General features: G+C 38.3%; 1 protein-coding gene across 1 annotated transcript in view; it reads right to left on the reverse strand.

Annotated features, from left to right (window-relative positions):
• Positions 1 to 18,645, reverse strand: part of CTNNA3 (catenin alpha 3) — a 1,173,927-nt gene that overhangs the window by 905,705 nt on the left and 249,577 nt on the right. The window contains exon 7 of the mRNA XM_058671693.1: positions 10,746 to 10,949. Within this exon, the coding sequence (XP_058527676.1) occupies positions 10,746 to 10,949 (204 nt within the window). The remainder of the gene's footprint in view (positions 1 to 10,745; positions 10,950 to 18,645) is intronic.

Genomic DNA, 18,645 nt, shown 5'->3' on the forward strand with positions numbered 1-18,645 from the left:
AGAAATTCGATTTTATGGCATATGCCCTAGGAAATCACTCGGCAGTCTTACAAAAAACATGATTTGGTAGACTTAAAAGTTTAGTCTGGTTCCAATGCATAAAATTAACATAGAAACAGATCATTTAAAAGCTTATTTCAATACACTTGGCAAGAGAGGATGGTGTCTTAGATCTGAGTGATGGTGGTGGTGCAGAAAAGAGAAAAGAGCATCCCATTTATTTTGCAGATGCAGTCTTTGTGACTTAATTATATATTAATGTGGGAATGAGCAGAAAAAGAGGAATCAAACATCAATCCCAGATTTTTAGCAATTTGTTAATGATGGTACTGTTCAGTGGGCTGTTAACTTTATTCTACTGTTCCCATGCACAAGAACAAGCAAGTACACTGCCGTAGTAGAGAAAAAAAGGGGAGGGTGAAGTGCCTCTCATTACTAAGCCATTAACTGTAACAGTAAAATTAACTACCAAAGACCCACAACATTAAGTACAGAGTGAGAATATCTTCAAGAAAAGGTGACCAGTTGAATATCTGAGCAATGAATCCAATGATTTGCTTAAAGATTTTTATGAGTGCTAACAACAGAAGCTTCCACTTATGGTATAGGACTGGCAAAGACTGAAGAACCTCTTTATTTGGCTTTTATTCACTTCTTAAAATTAAAATTTGAAGTTTAACAATTACAAATACAGCATGAAGACAGAATTCTTTAGAAATCCATGTATTATTTCCAAGAACTAGAGAAATCTGGGAGTTTCCTAAGCTCATATCCCCACAGTAAAATTGCATTGCCAATGAAAACTATTTTAAGTTAAAGAAACTAAAATTCAGTAAAGCAAATTATAACACAGTCTAAGAATTTAACTACAATGTGATATACTGTAAGCTTTACCAAAGGAGTGTGACATTATGACCTTTTAAACTGAATTTTTACAAATAAATTTAAATATTATTCCAGGCCAGTTATTGTCACTTGTCACCTGACATTTAAACCACATTTGCCATAATAATCCAGAAGGTGGACGGTTTAACCAAAACTGTCTCTAGTTTTTTGCAAGAAAATATTATGACTAGATACTTCCCAGTTCACTCTCTGACAATTATGGCATTCCCACTAACAATTTGCAATGTTAATATGGCAAAAATATTTGCTGATTTTCAATTATGTGTCAATGTTTTTGGAGAATCTCGATAACATGCAATAATGGTTTATTTTATAAAAGAGCTGAGGGGACAGAAACAATTCTTTCACAGAAATAAATGGGAATTAGGAACAAAATTGAATTCTTTTCAAAACAAAATTACTGACATGGAAATAAAGAGTAGAATGTCAGAAGGTCATGCAATTCAGTGACATGACATATACAAAAAGTTTTTACGATGGAGGAAAACAAATAGGAAAAATCCTTTGAAGGGAGTGAAATGGCTTCAGGACATACATGCACACAACAACCTTCATATGCCCTGTTTTTAGCATTTACAAATTGAAATTGTCATTCAACATGGATAGTCTCATAAAAACAAGCCCAGCTTTAGGAAGAGGGAATATCTTATTTCCCGAATAACAAACAGCAACATCCTCCAAGTCTTGAGTGAATCAATGTGTTTCTTCAATATAAACTCAAATCAATATGGCATGAAAAAGCTGATTTTGTGCCTCCGAAGGCAGACATTTTAGAGTAATATGGTTGTGTAGAAATCTCACATAAATGGAACAGGTGGAACCATGAGCATCTCATTACCAAATCATAGGACTTTGATAAGCAGAATTTAATTCCCTCAGTCACAATTCCAACTTACCTGAAAATGTAAGCTTGTGCTCACTGTACTTTTCCTTAGAAAACTATCTCTCACATCAAATAAGGATAAATAAAAGGAATTATTCAAACAACACATTTACTAATAAGCATGCCATTAAAATTTCTTCATCCAATATAATGTAATCTCCTTTGAAACGACAGCTAATATGACACAAGACCAAAACCTTCTGGGTAAAGATTAAATAGTCCAGCAATTTAAGTGAAAAAAAGAATTATTTATCCCTCCACCATTACTATTATTTTTTAATTGTTATTTGAAAGTCAGAGTTAAACAGAGAATGGGAGAGACTTTACATCCACTGGCTCATTCTGCAGGTGGCCACAACAGCTAAGGTGGAGCTACACAAAAGCCAGGCACTTTTGAGTCTCCCAAATGGGTTGCAGGAACCCATGCACTTGAATCATTTCCCACTATGTTTGCCGAGCCATTATTATGGAGCTGGAATGGAAGGGAAGCGGCCAAGATGCCTGCCAGCATCCAAGCTGGCAGCTTTACACAATATCACAATACCGACCGCCACACTAGCTATTATTAACAATAATAAGGTAAGATGAAAAGACAGAAATGTAGGAGTCTACATAAATGTGCTTTTCAAAGTAAATGATCAAGGCAAAATGCATACAATAGTCCAAGTTCACTCTCTGAAATTCATGATGCCTACTTACTTTTCACATGACTATTCCTTTACAAATCATGACTGACAAGGAGCTACAAGCAATCATGGGCTCCAAAACACAACTTCTTATCTTCCTCAAACAGCAGGGAATCATTTGAGTAGAAAGTCTAAAAAGGATGATAATACGATAATACAAGACTTCTAAACTAAGAACTGATCTGCTTACAGACTGATTTGTACATGAAAATGAAAAGCAGTTTGCCCATCACTGAGTACTTGATAGAATCTGAGCTGTTCCTGTAAAGACCAACTAACTGTAAGTATAGGAAATGTACAGCAGATTGCCTTACCCGTATCTAATGCTTCCCCCAACCAAATTCTATTACTGTTTCCTGATGTCACATGCTATAAGTATACTATAAGTATACTATAAGTATACTCTCTTAATCTGACAACGTTTTCCTGGGTTTGAGAATTAGGAAACAACAAATGGCAAAGTATTTTTCATTTAGAATTCTAATAAATAATAAATGATTGGTATTCTTTGCATATTTGACACACTCAAAGACTTCAATGCACATTTACTCAAAATATCTTCATTAAATCAAATCAAAGATTTTTATAAGAAGTCATTGTGGATTGAAAGATGTAAAAGATCATTTAAGGTAGCAGAATGATAGACATTTTTAACAAACTTCATAAAAATCTCTTTTCATATGCTCTTGTTAGCAATGTTTAAAGGTGTACTTTAAAAGTTCTAGTCAGGGGCCTGGTCGGTAGCCTAGTGGCTAAAGTCCTCGCCTTGCATGTGCCGGGATCCCTTAGGGGCACCGGATTGTGTCCCAGCTGCTCCACTTCCCATCCAGCTCCCTGCTTGTGGCCTGGGAAAGCAGTAAAGAAAAGCCCAAAGCCTTGGGACCCTGTACCTGCATGTGAGACAAGGAGGAAGTTCTTGGCTCCTGGCTTCAGATCAGTTAAGCTCTAGCCCTTGCAGTTGGGGAGTGAATCTAACTTTCCAATAAAAATGAATGCATCTTTTTAAAAAAGTTCTAGGCTGATATGATTTGTAAATTTCAAATATAATTCTCAGACATCTAGATTTAATTTGTCTGAAAAATAATTAATACATTGGCACATTAATTGTATGTTGGAAATCAATAAATATAAGTGAATCCGCAGGACAGAAATGTTTCAGGAACATTCATTTTAATGAGAATGTGACACTCTTTTGGTTGACTGATTTGAAGAACAAAATACACACACTGTAATAAAACTGCCCCCTCATTATTTAAAGATTACATTAGTAACTATCTTGGGGTTTCTTCACTTCAAAGGAGAATGAATCCAATTATTAGACCAACTCAAATTGAAGGTTGTAAACCAGAAAATGGTGTCAAAAAGATTCACAACAATATCACAGTTAAGATCATTAAATCTCCTCAATAGCCATGAGAACACTCTCTTTTACATGATGCTGCATAATGCAAAAACTTGTGAGAGTTTAACTAGCTCAAGGCCAGTGATGAATAGGGTAATAAGACGATGGGCTGATGCCATTATCTGCATGTGCAATATCACAGGGAGATGCAATGAGGCCAACGACACATCATATTTGGCAGATTATCAACCCTGTATGTGATTTGGTAGGAACAACAGACTAAAGAATAGATTTACTTGGAATTCTCCATTTTCAAACTACACGACTTTTTCTATTTCTTGAACAAATAAAAAAATTCTCCCCACCCCAAGATCCACTTCTGCAAGGTCTTTAAAAAATTTCCTTCAATAGCAAATACAATTTTCTGTCATGTACAGATGGTTAACTCCATAGTCTCTCTTCAAAACAAATATTTTCCCCTAAATCCTCCTACAAATAGGATTTTTATATGTATCCAAGACCTTGTTTTTCTTGTTGTTAACAAAAAATGTTTATTCTTTAATTTGCACAGAACAATCTGAAAACTTCATCATGATCTGACAGTTATCCAGGGGTTTACAGTATGTTCAGCTCAACCACATGCTTAGGGGTCCCAACACATATAGGAGTCTTGAAGGAAGAAGGGCACAGAAGTGAGTTTCAATTCTTCTTTAAAGAAAAGGCAGGAGAACATTCTAAGTCACTAAAAACCTGTGCAAATGTTGGCTTCCAAAACACTGCACTGTGAGCAGTTAAAGAAGGGACAATGAGAAGATGCTGACAAGGGAGCATATGGCTTGGCAGGGAATGAAGAAGGAGCAATATTACTTTGGAATGTTCCCAGTCCCAGGACTTCATACTCAAAACAACCACTTCCTATTTTGAATAATTTCACTGTCTGAAGATTCTCATATTCCTAGGAAAGACCATGAATATATCATGGAGGTCATCCCTGAGCTCCTGATCTATGCCCCAGCATATTTACAATGACAGGGGTGGGTGGCATTGTTAGATGGCAGTGCTTTGTTTCTGTGGAAGAAAAAAAGTCTATTTCATATTAAGCACTGATAAAAACCCAAATGACCGTAAGACACCAAAAATCAGACTTTTCTGCTGAAGGAATGTTCTAGTAGGGACCAAGAATAAGAGACTTAGAGCATCCCCAGTATGAGATGCAACAGGTATTTAAAAAAAAAATCTAGAAGCACATGAATACTAAAGTACTGAGAAAGAAAACACAAACACACTGTAATTTTAGTGGAATAATTTTAAAAGAAAGTTGAAGTAAAAAAAACTTGGTATTTTTTTAAGATTTATTTTTATTATCAAGGAAGATTTACACAAAGAGTGAGAAACAGAGAGAAAGCTCCTCCATTTGCTGGAACACTCCCCAAGTGGCTGCAATGCCTGAAGCTGAGCTGATCCAAAGCCAGGATCCAGGAACCTCCTCCAAGTCTCCCATGTGGATGCAGGGTTGGTCCCACGGCTTTTGGGCCATCCTTCAGTGTTTTCCCAGGCCACAGGCAAGAAGCTAGATGGTAAAGGAGCAACTGGGATGCAAATCGGTACCCTTAATGGGATCCAGTCAGATGCAAAGCCATGATTTAGCCACCGAGCCACTGCACCAGACCCAACATTGGGTATTAAATACAAAATACACTATGTGTTTATGGTCACCTGATAGAATGAAAAACCACCAAATTTTATCCCACTAATCAGCAGGTCTTCCTATGACATGCCTGTGTGCTTAGGAGAGTGCCATGCACCCTGGTACCACTGACAATTCAATGTGATTCCCACAGAAATAGAAAGGCAGAGTTCTGGCTGAGGACAGGGCAATGATATACAAACCTCCAAAGATTATCTGCAACCAGCTTTGACCCCCAAAAAGCTGATTCTGCTTCTCCCTATAGAAATGGCGTGAGGCCAAACCTAATTCATGACACATGCCCTGGCTGTACAGACCATGTTCCTGATAGGGGTTGCTTTTTTAACAGTTCTATTGTCCAGATAAGGCAAGAAGAAAAGCCTTAATTTCAGCTCTTTCCCCAAACTAATTCAACAAGAATCACAAAATAGTTAAAAGAATTCTCCTATATCATGAGGGTTTTTTAATTATCACTTGTGAGCACATAGAAACACAAGAGTATTATGCAATCAAATTATCTATCACAGGATGACCTTTGGATAATCAAAAACAATTTAAATAATATATTTTACTTTATCATGTCAGGAATCAAGAGAGCATGTCAGCATCACAAGGAAAACTTCAAATGTGATCAGTTAATTTTCAGTAGGTTCATAAACAAAACCAATAATGTTATTCAGATGATCAATTACAAAACAAGCTTCATCTTCCTCAGGAGTCCTTCAGTTCATCTAACACAACTGTTCCAAACTTCACCCGATATAACTTGTAGCACAAACTCCCTTTCTATAACTTACATAATGTCTATGCCCTACTCAAAGTCATTGCAAATCATGATTGTCTTTGTTGTTTTGAAGATTCATTTATTTTATTGGAAAGTCAGATATACAAAGAGGAGAGACAGAGAAGAAGATATTCCCTCCTCTGATTCACTTCCCAAGTGACCACAAGAGCCAGAGCTGAGCCAATCCGAAGCCAGGAACCAGGAGCTTCTTCCGAGTCTCCCATATGGGGGCAGGGTCTCAAGGATTTGGGCTGTCCTGGATTGCTTTCCCAGGCCACAAGCAGGAAGCTGAATGGGAAGCAGGGCAGCCAGGATACAAACCAGCACCCGCATGGGATCCTGGCATGTTCAAGGCGAGGCCTTAATTGCTAGGCTACCGCTCCAGGCCCTCATGATGGGCTTTTAAGCTCAGACACCAAAACTTAGCTTTTTACCAAAGCAGTCCCATTTGTTAAGTATCATAGCAATCAGCAGAGTAGGACCCAGGTGCAGAAATCAGTTTTTTTTTTAATGAAGTTTTTTTTCATTTCATAAAACCTCATATTAAGTATATTTTATTAAAGGTTTTGGAAAGAGAATTTGCTTCAGAGGATGTAATTTTAAGGTCATTCATGAAAAATTCTCGTTCTTGGTGCAAGTGTCTGGCACAATTATTGTTCTACCACTTGGAATACCAATATTCCACATTAGAGTGCCTTGAGTGTGCGTCCTACTGCACTTCTGATTCCAGCTCTGGCTAATAACACACATCTGGTATGCAGGAAGTGTTTGGCTCCAAGGCCCCTCCCTCCCACTCCAAGAGGAAACCAGGAGTTCAGGGTTCCTGCTTTGATCTGTCCCAGTCCTGTCTGTTTTATGATTGAACCAGTGAATAGAAGATTGCTATTCTCATTCAAACTTCTTTTTAACAGAAGAATCTTTTTTTTTTTAATAAAAATCTCAAATGAAATTTAACATACAACTGAGAATAGAGGTTCTGTTTAAAGGTCGCTAGGGAATAGAGTTCAGATTGTTTGCTTTGACCTCCAGCTTCTACTTCTCTTGTTTCATAGCTCAAGAACACGACTTCTGGAAGACCATGTCTTCATAAGAACTATTTTTTAAAATATCAGTTTACATAAAGAATCAGAAAAATAGTAATATTGGGAAATGGACTGTATTTAAGAATACTATAAGAACAAACCCAAGTTTAAATATTCATAATCTGTAGTATTGGGAAATACATAACATTAGTAACAAAGATTAATGATTTAAGTAAAGCTTCTATTATTTTAGCATCATAACTAGTGATCATAAATGCTGAATCTTTTCATCATGTAATCAGAAGAAATGTATATGAGGATGTCAACTAAAGAAATGATGAGTAACTCTGAAGTATTTGTCATGAAACTTGAGGAATGTCACATAAAATTAATATCCACATTTATCTGTGGTTCACACTATTATAATTATATTTTTAAATTAAATTTCTGATGATATGTAATGTAATAAGCTAAATGAAACTTCAGACACATAAACCTAAAGGTAAGGGGCTACTTACAATTATCTAAAAAATATCTTCCATTTATTATGTTGTGCCAAAAACAATGATCTATTCCTATCTTTCAGTTAACTTTATATTTTGTAACTACTTCTCCAAGAAGAATATGAATTTTATGTACATTGAAAGCTGTGAAAAAGAAAATGGAACTAACATTTTTGACACACCTTCCCTAAGTGAGATACTGTGTTAATGTTTTTACAATAATTTGCAATTCTGGTTAAACATTACAATCACTAAAGGCTAAAGTCCTTGCCTTGCATGCTCCAGGATCTCATGTGGGTGCCCGTTCTAATCCCAGCTATCCCACTTTCCACCAAGCTCCCTGCTTGTGGCCTGGGAAAGCAGTGGAGGACAGACCAAAATCTTGGGACCCTGCATTTATGTGGGAGACCTGGAGGAGGCTCCTGGCTTTGGATCAGCCTAGCTCTGGACACTGCGGTCACTTGGGGAGAAAATTAATGGATGGAAGATCTTCCTCTTTGTCTCTCCTCCTCTCTGTATATCTGACTTTTCAATAAAAATAAAATAAATCCTTTAAAAAAATAACATGAAATCCGTTGCTTTCCACCTCAAAATATATAATCAGCAGGTTTTTTTTTAAAGTCATACCAACTCCCTACAGGCAATGAATTTCATTAAACTAAAATTCACATTTCACAGAGAGAGGATAACATCTCACAATTCAACCCCAACAGGAATCATTGAGTAATATGTATATGTGAGAGCTGTATTTCTGACTGGATTACAAAACTACTAAAAGGTTTGCCTTTGTATTTCTGGCATAACAAAGATTAAATCAAGACATTATGAGAAAAGACAAATGCTCTAAATGCTTGGAAATTTCTAGGATAAAACACATTTTTTAGCTCAAATGAACAACCTTAGAAATCAGTTACTCTTGTTTCATTATACATAAAGACTATAATGCTTCTTCGGCAGCCCACTTTTCATTCTTGGCCCCCTCCAATCCCATATGCACTATACTTACCTTATTATCCAAATATGTTACTGCCCAGATCTCATCTCACACTACATAAAGCATCTTCTTTTAAAGTTCATGCAAAAAGCTTATTATCTTTTAACTCTATTATCCTTGACTTTGTTGAAGTACTCTCATATGTCCCCTTCAATCTCTGGAATGAGGTCAATCTAGACTTATTTCAGCTCCATAAAGATACTGAACTCATTTACACTACATGGCATCTACATAAATTACATTTTTCTGGAATGTATTTTCCCATTTTCACCTCTGCTTTCACCTGGCTAACAACCACTTATCCTTCTGGTCCTAACTATTGAAAGGTCTTCTATATCACCTCTTCTCCTTTAAAACAAAGCTTAATCCTTTTTAGTACCATGTGTATTTATTTTATTTTTGTTTTATTTTTAATTATATGATAATATGAAGAAATATTACATCTGAATCACAACTAGGCTGTTCCTCTCCTGAGTACACATCCTTTGATTCATTGTTTTTTCCTCAAGACTATTTTACAAAGGCAGATGAAAGCTTGCCCCAAGAAAGTCAACCCTTCCTACACTGTTACTGTACTTAGTACTTACCACGATTACAGTTTTGTTCATGATCTCGTTTCACTTATGTGGTTCTATCTGGTTCCCCATGACAACTAAAACTGTGACTATATAGATTTTGAAATCACCAGATTTTTAAACAAGAAGCCTCGCATTTCCAGTTTGTACTACCCCGATAAATTATACAGCCATCCCTACATATTTAGTGGGGCAAGTCTGCACAAGTGCGTAAGTGTTTGTATCTTTAAAGGATAAAATAGCAATATTTAAAGTGCATTTATCTATATCTTAATAATATATAGATAAAATACATATAATGTAATATTTTCTCTATAAAGCTAATACAATGCAGTTTCATATTTATCAAAATCGGCTTTGCTACTTTGATTTATTGACAACCAAGAGATTTTGGTCAAGAATCAAAGATACTGAAACTTAAGAATATGGAGATCCACCAATGTGCCAAAGAATCACAAAACCTACTAATTTAGCACGGTTCAACTATGCACATAAAATATAGGGCACAATCCCAGATGGTCAATGTCCTATCCAACAAGTCATGAGCTTTACAACTAACAATTCTATAAAAACACCTTCATCTTTACAAATCTTAAACTATGATAAGTTACATAAAATACTGTGAACATAGCATTCATTTTTGTTTAGCCCTATTATTTAGAAAGGTTTTTTGGTCAGTAGGAATCAACAACATCTTCAAAATATTTTGTTACTTTATAAAGAACACTCAAATTTGAGAGCGGTAGCAGTTAGGCACACTTCACAGACACAAACAGCGGAAAAAAAACAAAACTGTGAAGCAAAACATTTTTGCCTTTACTTCAGACAGTGCTTTCAGTATATCTGAACAACAGCTCAAAGTGCAAAAAAATCAATTACTCCTTGTCATTTTTCAAGACTGTCCCAAACTGCATGGGCTCTTTATACCCACAAATATCACCCTACAGCACTGACGTCTATAAAACACTATCTAACTTCTACATCCTAGTGCCCTTTTGTTATCCACCAACATAATCCTAGGCAATCTGCCCCTCCACCTTCTCCTTAACATTTAAACTGATGTAAAATCCTAGCTTCTTCTCCACAAATGTAACTCCCTTCTTCAACTAATATTTAGATACTTCAGCAAACAGAACAATTCTGTATCTATAGTTATAAGTTACGATTTTGCCCTCTAGAAGATCCCAGAATTGCTGCATAGTTTGAACAATCAAGGAGAACCCAAACAGAAAACCAATCCATTGTAAAATCATAAACTTATTTTTAATTTATGCTATTTTGAGCAGAGAAAACACCTCAGCACATGCTCAAAGTACAAGGAGGAAGGAGGACTGGCACTGGGAGGGGAAAATGAGTTACTCACGTTGTTCATGTACTCTGAAAGCAGGTCCTGAAGAGCCTGGCGAATAGCGTTGCATTCTGCGATAATCCGCTCCCGGTGGAAGTCCCTCGTGCACGAAGAGTCTGCCAGCAGAGCAGCCCCACTGATAATGGCTTCAAGGCGCTTTTCCAATGATGGTCTTATTTCTTCCTCAGTCACTGTGAGTGGATTCAGGACTATTAAATTCTAAAAAGAAAATACATTCAAATAGTTAGGAGCACAGATAGATATGTGGAGGGAGATAGAAAGGTAAATTTGTTTTTACTTTTGGAACTCAGATATAAAATATAAAGAGAACTGTACTTTTTAACACCTTCACCAATTTACAAACACTATTAGTGACTATTACTCAGATGAGTGATGAAAGTATGGAGATCAGTTCAAGCCTCAGACTTGGATTCAAAACATGACTTTCCCAAACATGAGTGGTTTAGACTCCCAGAACCCCTCATTCTCAATTCATAACACTAGAGTATTCATATCGCCTGTGTTACAAAACTATTGTAAGAATGATATAAATGCTTAATACAAAATGGCTACCATTCAAAATCCCTTCAGACTATAATGTTTACATAATATTTTCACATACGGAGAAAAGAAACAGAAAAAGAAAATAAAAAGTCTCCCATGTGCTGATTCGCTTCCCAAATGGCTGCAATGGCCCAACCTGGGTCAGATTAAAGTCAAGGTGTGCCATGTGGGTGGCAGGGCCCAAAGCACTTGGACCATTTTCTGCTGCTTTTCCAGCTACATCAACAGAGAGTTGGATCGGAAGCAGAACAGCCATCACTCAAGCCCACACTCACATGGGATAACACAGTTGTAAGCAGCAGCTTAACCAGCTGCTATCATCTCACCCTGAAAACACTAGGAAGAAGTGAGCAGCTCAGGTTTCATTAACAACACATTGCTAATGATGTGAAGTGATGCTGAGAATCTGCCCTATTTCAAGATCATAGGAGGTAAAAATAATATTATTCAGACACATACTCACATTTTATAACACCTAATTCAATGTTACTTTAATTATGCCCCATTGCAAATTACAAAGTAACTCAAACATCAATATATCAAAGAAAATTCCAAATTTTAATTAATTGTTTGTGAAAGAAAAACTCCATCGGGCCCGGCGGCGTGGCCTAGCGGCTAAAGTCCTCGCCTTGAACGCGCCGGGATCCCATTTGGGCGCCGGTTCTAATCCCGGCAGCTCCACTTCCCATCCAGCTCCCTGCTTGTGGCCTGGGAAAGCAGTTGAGGACGGCCCAATGCATTGGGACCCGGCACCCACGTGGGAGACCCGGAAGAGGTTCCTGGTTCCCGGCATCGGATCGGCGCAGCACCGGCCCGTTGTGGCTCACTTGGGGAGTGAACCATCGGATGGAAGATCTTCCCCTCTGTCTCTCCTCCTCTCTGTATATCCGGCTTTCCAATAATAATAAAATCTTTATAAAAAAAAAAGAAAGAAAAACTCCATCTTCCTATTATCTACTATAATTTCTAGTTATTGGAACCTGGCATGACTTTCAAGCCTACATACAGATGTAAGTCTTCAGGTAATAAAAGTCAAGATAACCTACAGCCCTTGGGGGGGAAAAAGGCAGAAAGAATGATGCTCTGAGGGTCCTTTATTAATACAAATCAAAAAACTATGGCTTTTCAAGATTAAAAATAATTTGATAATTGAAAAAAGGGAGAGCACAAAATAAAAGCTCTTTGAAGAGCCTTCAACATAAACGAGGTCATATAATGTTGCTCAGTGTGAAACTCCACAGTGTGAACACATACACACATACACAGTGAAGTGATCCGTGAGATTCTCATGGTGTGTCATATGTAAGATTTTATTTATGCATATTCTATGGAGAGAGAAGTGTACACAAAAGTATGTACCTATATGGGGACATCAAGAAGTCGTTGGAAATGTTTGATTTTACCCAGCAAAACTTTCCTTCATCTTTGAAAAAGAAATAAAATCCTTCCACAGGAAAGAAAAGCTCAAAGAATATGCCTCCTCCAGACCTGCCCTACAAATGACACTTAAAGATATTCTCTTGACCAAAACCAAAGGCAAATGTGAAGAACATCCCAGTAAAATAACAACAGAAGACTAAATTAAACAATGAACATCTCATTGCCAAAATGACAGGACCAAATAACCAGCTATTCATATTAACCCTTAATGTAAACAGCTTAGACTCGTCAATCAAACATCCTGGATTATTAGACTGAATGAAGAAAAAACAACCACCATCTATCTGTGACCTACAGGAGACACATCTCACCAATAAAGATTAGTGGAAACTATAGCCCATGGATTTTGATGTTTTGGTTTTTATTTTCATTTCTTCAAAGCAGTTTTTTCCTCACTGACTCATAGGTCATACGGTAGTATCAATTTTTTCAAGAAACTTCTTGATTTTCTTTTTCATTTTTCTTCAATGACACATTAGTCATACAGTAGCATGTTACTTAACTTCATGGTGCTGTAAAATTCTATTTTTTTTTTTGTATTGTTGATTTTGCTTTGTGGCTCTTCATTTAAGTGAATGCACAGCAACTGTGTAATGGAAATTATCATATCCAGATGTGAGACTACAATGCAGCATGCATCTATACTTTTAGATCAAAGATCGAATCCCAATAAAACTATTATATATATCTTGATAATAGAATGCTGGACTCTGCCATCGTCCATGCCCACAATGATGGACTTATGAATATTTATGAAAAGCTACAGTATTGTAATAATATTGGGGAAATCAGTGTGTGTGGGGAGGCGATTAGAAGCAGGGGTCTGGGAAATACTAGAGTCTATGTAACTGTATCATAAAGTAATAATAATAATAAAAGATATATTTTTATGGGCATTTTGAAACCCTCTAATATATATGCATAAAATCTTACATTCACCATGGAACTATGTTACATTATTTTACTTATTTGGAGATCTAAACTGGCTACATACAATTTTAGAAGCTACAATTATAAGGCCAAAACAGGAAAAGAAAATGATTTTACAGAAAATGATTTTTACAGAAAAAAATGATTTTAACAATATGATTAAAATAAAAATTATAAGTATATAATATCTTCAAAAAGTAAGGGACCTAACTCCATGTTCTTCTCTAATGTTGCGATATTGTAGGAAACAATGTGGTTTAGAGGTTAAACATGCAGAAACTGGAATCAGGTAGCCGAGCTTTAAATCCTGTATCTCTAGGAACGAAGTTACTAACAGCATTTTCTTTACACTTTCGCCTTTTTTAGCACAACTTATAATTTCTTGAGCTAAGGAATTTGGTTCCTCATTTAACTTCATACTAGTCCTTTCCAGAAATGAATTGTTTAAGCAACTTGCCCAGGATAACTCATCTAGTCCGTAACAAAGGCAAAACTCTAAGACTATTTTGCATTATGCTTTAACTATTACGTAGTATAGATTTCATTGCTCCCTTAATCATTACCAACCACTTTGCCAGGCATTATAATCATTAATTTATAAATGTGAAGACAGAATGAGAAATTAACTAATTTATCAAGTAATATTCTTAGAAGATTTAAGCAACTAATTTCACTGTATATAACCCTCAAATCTATACCTGCTACTACTCTGGAGAAATGAAGATGAGCTCATCTGGACAATTAGTTCATTCACCTTTCTCTTGACTTAATTTTAATCATTTTCATCTCTCTTTAAGGAAAAGATTTTCCACATTCATTTGTATTCTCTCTGCCATTCTGCCCACTTTATTCCCAAAAGTGTATTCTCCTTTTGGGTTACTGGTCTCAAATACTAAGTTCTCTTCCATTACCCTTTCTTCATACTTTGAGTCCCTTTGTAGAATTCATGTTCCAAGCAGTGCATCAAGATTTGGGAACAGGATGAACATCAATAACCTCATGACATGGATTACATCGAGTGAATTGACTAAGACTAAATAAAACATTATAAAATAAGTAACTATAATAAAGAAGTGTGCAATAGATATTCATAAAATTAGTTGACAAAAATGGGAATAAGTCTGGAAAACTGAGTGCAGAAAATAAGTTGGCTAAAGATAAATGACCATTTTTGAGAATCTCAAAAAGGGACTAGAATTTCCATAGCACATGAAGTTAAAAGTTAAGATAATTTTCTTGGTGAGAATATATAGAAAATGGAAACTGCATATTGTTGGTGAAGTATTAAAAAATTATTGAAATCATATGGTTGTGCCATACTGACATAAAACCGCTCCATATATTATTGTGATAGAACATAGCAAGCAAAAGAACTAACATATATACAATTTTGTAGTGTGTCAAAGGCATCAAGAATACTGAATGGAGAAAACAAAGTCTTTTCAACAAGTTATGCTGGTAAAGGGGAGGTCTACATATAAAAGAATAGAACTGGACTGTTATCTCACACTCTTGAACAGAAAGTAATGCAAACTGTTTAAAGAATTAAATGCAAGAGAGGCGAGCCGAGGGCTGCGGGAGAGGACGTCTAGCTCGGATCCCGAACCCAGTCCGCCATGTGCCCATGGCTCATGGCGGGCTGGGCCCGGACATGCCTGGGTGCGGCCTGCTTCCTTCTGGGGTGAGTACGCCGAGGGCGGAGGCCTCCGTGACTGGGCATGTCCGGGACCCACCCACCACCCTCATTGGGTGGTGGGTGAACAGGATTGGGGAGGGGCGCAACCTTGGGCCTGCAGGAGTTAACCTCCGGCTGCCAGAGGCGAGCCGAGGGCTGCGGGAGAGGACGTCTAGCTCGGATCCCGAACCCAGTCCGCCATGTGCCCATGGCTCATGGCGGGCTGGGCCCGGGCGGCCAGTGCGCCATTTGGCACCAGGCTGTGCCTGCTGGCTGCCCGGCCAGGGAGCTCTGGGGTATTGGACATCTGAATCGCTGCTGAGATAGCTCTAGAGTGACCCCACTGTTTCTGGGATCTGAGTCAATCCTAAAGATTCCCAATGCCAGTAACTCTTCCTTTGAAGAACTTCCAATCCCTTAATAATGCTGAGCTTTGAACACCTATCAAGTAAAAGATAAGCTCCGGCTTGTGTAGCAGGCTGGCACCTAATGGTCCTCGGAGCAACCACGTGCAGGTGCGTGATTTACGGCTAGGAACGGTCCCAATCCGGGATGCCACAGCTGGGATGAGGTTCCCACCAAGGGGTGTATGTGCTGGAATGGGGGCTGCGTTCTATCTAGGAAACAGTTGCAGTCACCCGAGGCACTAGTGTGAGCTGGGATTGGATGCACCAGGCCGGTTCAGATCCCAGCACCATCTGGTGTTATGGAGAAACAGGGTAGATGTGGGACTGACTAGGCTGGGTCTCAATCCCCTTCTGAGCCATGTGTGAGCTGTATGTGGGTATGGACGAGCCATGGCTGGGCTGAAACATCCAACAACAAGAGTCAGAATGGGGTGAAAGCCAGCCAGGAAAAGCCACTGTTCCTGCTAGGACAGGAGGTGAACTGAGTAGGGTTGGCTCAAGAACCCCCTGGCAAGCGCAAAATCTGGCATTGGGAGGGGTTCTGATGGAGGAGCCTGGGCAACTCCTCTGGCAGGACACAGTCCCTGCAGGTAAGCGTGAGAAGCATGATTGGAAACAGCCCAGAATAGGCCATGGAAAGTTTCCCACTGGCATGCATTCGGCATGGGTCAGGAGCAGACCAGGCTGAATCAGTTCATGTCATCCTCTGGCAAATCCGATCACCAGAACAGAGTGTGGAATGGGCCGGGTTTGGTTGCGACAAAACCAGTACACATTATGGAACGCCAGGGCGTGGTTGCCTGTACTGGATATGAATGCAGCACCCATCCAGCACACGTGAGATCCAGGAAGGGAGGGGCAGAGCTGGCGGGGGGGTTAAGGGGCTGGTCCCCTCGCTGGACAACCACTCCCACTGGAGAGTGTTGGCTGGGATAGAGACAGACACGACTAAGCAAGGCTACAACACCTGTGCGCTGCATGTGGACAAGATCAGGGCCACAGCATCAGCTGGCAGAAGCTGGCACTGGGGACTAATTCTGTCGAGTCAAATCACAGGACCACCTAAAGAGTGCATAAACCGGGACAGAGAGACCTGGGAGGGAAAAAGTGGGTTCCCCCTTCTTGGGTCACTATTCCCGTGGGAGGGCATGAAAACTAGGACGGGGGCTGGGATGGCTAGATAGAGAGGTACTCAACAATATCTGTGAGGGCTGGATGGTTGAGTTGGTTAGATAAAACTAAGCTTTAATACCCATTGACAAGTACAAGAGCCAAATGGGATGGGGGACAGATTGGTCTTCTGCTACACATACTGGCAAACCAGGGTAGGGGGCGGTCTGGTGGGGGTTATTGTGGGCCGCCCCAACTAGGCTACAGCTCCCACTGGTTGATGTAAGGGCCGAACCAGACTGGACTGCAACTCCCATTGGTTCCAGTGCAACTCGGGACTGAAAACAGAACCAACACAGCAATTGCAACCACCAGCTGATCAGGGTGATGGACTGTGCCGGGCCCTGTGCTTGCTAGAACATACAAGAATCTGGTCTGGGAATACCTCAAAGTATCTTTGGAGATCTCCCCACTTGAACTGCCGGACTCAGAATTCTAACCAAGAAAAGACAGAAGACAGAATAGGACAATCATTCATCTCAGCTACATGTTGGCAGCGAAATATAGGACAAATGGAGACTTCATGATGGACCATATCAATCAGTGGACCACCTCATCGAGCGAAACTGGCAGTGACTCATAACTGGAGAACTATTAACTCCACTTGAGCACATATCTCAGAGCATGCCCCACATCCGGGACTTGGGGTGGGCGGGAAACCGGGTGGGGCTTCTCCCTCAATATCCCCTTTTACCTCAGATACATGATGGAAACAATATGGACATAATAGCATTGCCCACCTCCCTATCCCCCTGAACCTTTTTTTTTTCTTCTTCTCTTTCTTGATTTTCCTTCAACTATAGTTAACTATGTAAAGATTGTCAACAACAATACAATAAAATGGATTATAAAAAAAAAAAAAAGAATTAAATGCAAGAACTAAAACTCTAAACCATTATAAAATCTAGCAAAGAAATCTTGATACTGGTTTTGGCATTGACATTATATATATATATATATATATATATATATATATATATATGGCATAAAAAGAATGAATAACAAAAAAACTTCTGCAGATGAAAGAAAACAGTCAAAAAATGCAAAGGCAAATTGGAGAAAATATTTTCAAACTAGATAGCAGTTAATATCAAAACAGGCAGGGAAGTCACACAATGCAACAGCAAACAACAGTAACAGCTTAAAATGAGTATAGATATGCATATGCATGTTTATAACGATATATACAAATAGTTAACAAATACATCAAAAATTGCTTATCATTCCTAATCATCAGGGAACTGTAAATCAAAATCACATATAGTTATAATCACAGATTTATCAGGATGGACAGTATCAAACAGGCAAGAGAAAATGTTGGGTTGGATATGGAAAAAAGCAAACCCTTATACCATATTGGGGGAAGTAGTAAATTGGCACAGCTATAATGAGAAACAGTATGGAAATCCTTAAAAAGATTTAAAAATAAGTATAATGTGATCCAGAAATCCACTTCTGGGTATATATCTGAAGGAAACTAACTCAGTGGCTTTTAGGGACATATGCTCTACATATTTCTTGCAGCATTATTCACAATAGCCAAATTTTTGGCAATTATCTAGGTGTCCACTGACAAGTGACACTGTGCTATGTAATTATATAAATGTCATATATACATGTTGTTACATGCACACATATATAAATACTATAGTTCAGCCATAAAAATAAGGAAATCCGGTCCTGGCAGCATGGCCTAGCAGCTTAAGTCCTTGCCTTGAACGCACTGATA

This window comes from Ochotona princeps, chromosome 13 (genome assembly GCF_030435755.1).
Source record: "Ochotona princeps isolate mOchPri1 chromosome 13, mOchPri1.hap1, whole genome shotgun sequence".
Lineage (NCBI taxonomy): Eukaryota > Metazoa > Chordata > Mammalia > Lagomorpha > Ochotonidae > Ochotona > Ochotona princeps.